General features: G+C 61.5%; 1 protein-coding gene across 1 annotated transcript; it reads left to right on the top strand.

Moving 5' to 3' along the window:
* Positions 1-228: 228 nt before the first annotated feature.
* Positions 229-747, top strand: ENH_00039200 (20 kDa cyclophilin precursor, putative; the record flags this gene model as incomplete). The annotated part of the gene is made up of 1 exon (XM_013580660.1): positions 229-747. One exon carries the CDS (start codon positions 229-231, stop codon positions 745-747), a length of 519 nt encoding a protein of 172 aa, XP_013436114.1.
* Positions 748-1,171: the final 424 nt, after the last annotated feature.

Below are 1,171 nucleotides of genomic sequence, written 5' to 3'. Positions count from 1 at the left end.
GGGAGCAGCGGCCGCAGCAGCAGCAGGAGCAGCAGGGTGCTGCTGCTGCGGGGGTTTGCGGGTGCGTGTGGAGGGGTGCACTAGAGAGTGGGTAAAGAAGTGCGAGGGTAGTGTGTGGCGTTGGGCGCGAGTGATAGCAAAACAATTTCGCTTGTTTTTTGTGTTTCAGCCTGCGCTCCCCCCCCCCCAGCCGGGGCCGCTGCTGCTGCTGCTGCTGCTGCTTCGAAGATGCCGAACCCGCGGGTGTTTTTCGACGTGTCGATCGGCGGAGGCGCCGCGCGGCGCATCGTGATGGAGTTGTTTGCAGATGTGACTCCGAAGACCGCGGAGAACTTCCGGTGTCTGTGCACGGGGGAGAAGGGAGTGGGCCGCAGCGGGAAGCCGCTGCACTACAAGGGCTCCAGCTTCCACCGCATCATCCCCGAGTTCATGCTGCAGGGCGGGGACTTCACGCGGGGCAACGGGACCGGCGGGGGGTCCATTTACGGGGAGAAGTTCGCAGACGAGAACTTCAACCTCCGCCACGACCGCCCCTTCCTCCTCTCCATGGCCAACGCCGGCCCCAACACCAACGGCTCCCAGTTCTTCATCACCACCGTCGTCTGCGACTGGCTCAACGGCAAGCACTGCGTCTTTGGCCAGGTGACTGAGGGGCAGGACGTGGTGAAGGCCATCGAGCAGGTGGGCACGACCAGCGGCAAGCCCAAGCAGCAGGTCACCATAGTCGACTGTGGCCAGCTCTCCTGAGCGGCTGCTGCTGCTGCTGCCTCGCCTGCTGCTGCGGGGGCCGCGGGGGCAGCGAGGGCGCTCGAGGGCTGCGGAGGCGGCAGGGCAGTGCTGGCGACGAGTGCTGCTGCTGCTGCTGCTGAGGCAACGGGCTACTGCTGCAGCAGCCGCTGCTGCTGCAGCCAAGGAGGCGGTACTGGCCGCAGCCGGCCTGCAGCCTCCGGGCTGCGCCCCCCCGCAGATGAATGACGCAGCCAATTTGGGGACAGAATAAATTTGATTTTAAAATTGATTGAAAGACTCTTAACGTCGAAGTCGGGAAACGCAAATCAGATCTTTAGAGGTTTAGAGCCATATTAAGGTCACTTCAGCCCGCAATGGAATAGTGATTTGCTTCAGTGTCTAGACTCCGAATTAGATATAGTATTTGTACTTCATTAGAAAT

The sequence above is a fragment of the Eimeria necatrix genome, genomic scaffold (assembly GCF_000499385.1).
Source record: "Eimeria necatrix Houghton genomic scaffold, Enh_scaff2893, whole genome shotgun sequence".
NCBI lineage: Eukaryota > Apicomplexa > Conoidasida > Eucoccidiorida > Eimeriidae > Eimeria > Eimeria necatrix.
This window is presented reverse-complemented; position numbering and strand designations above follow the sequence as displayed.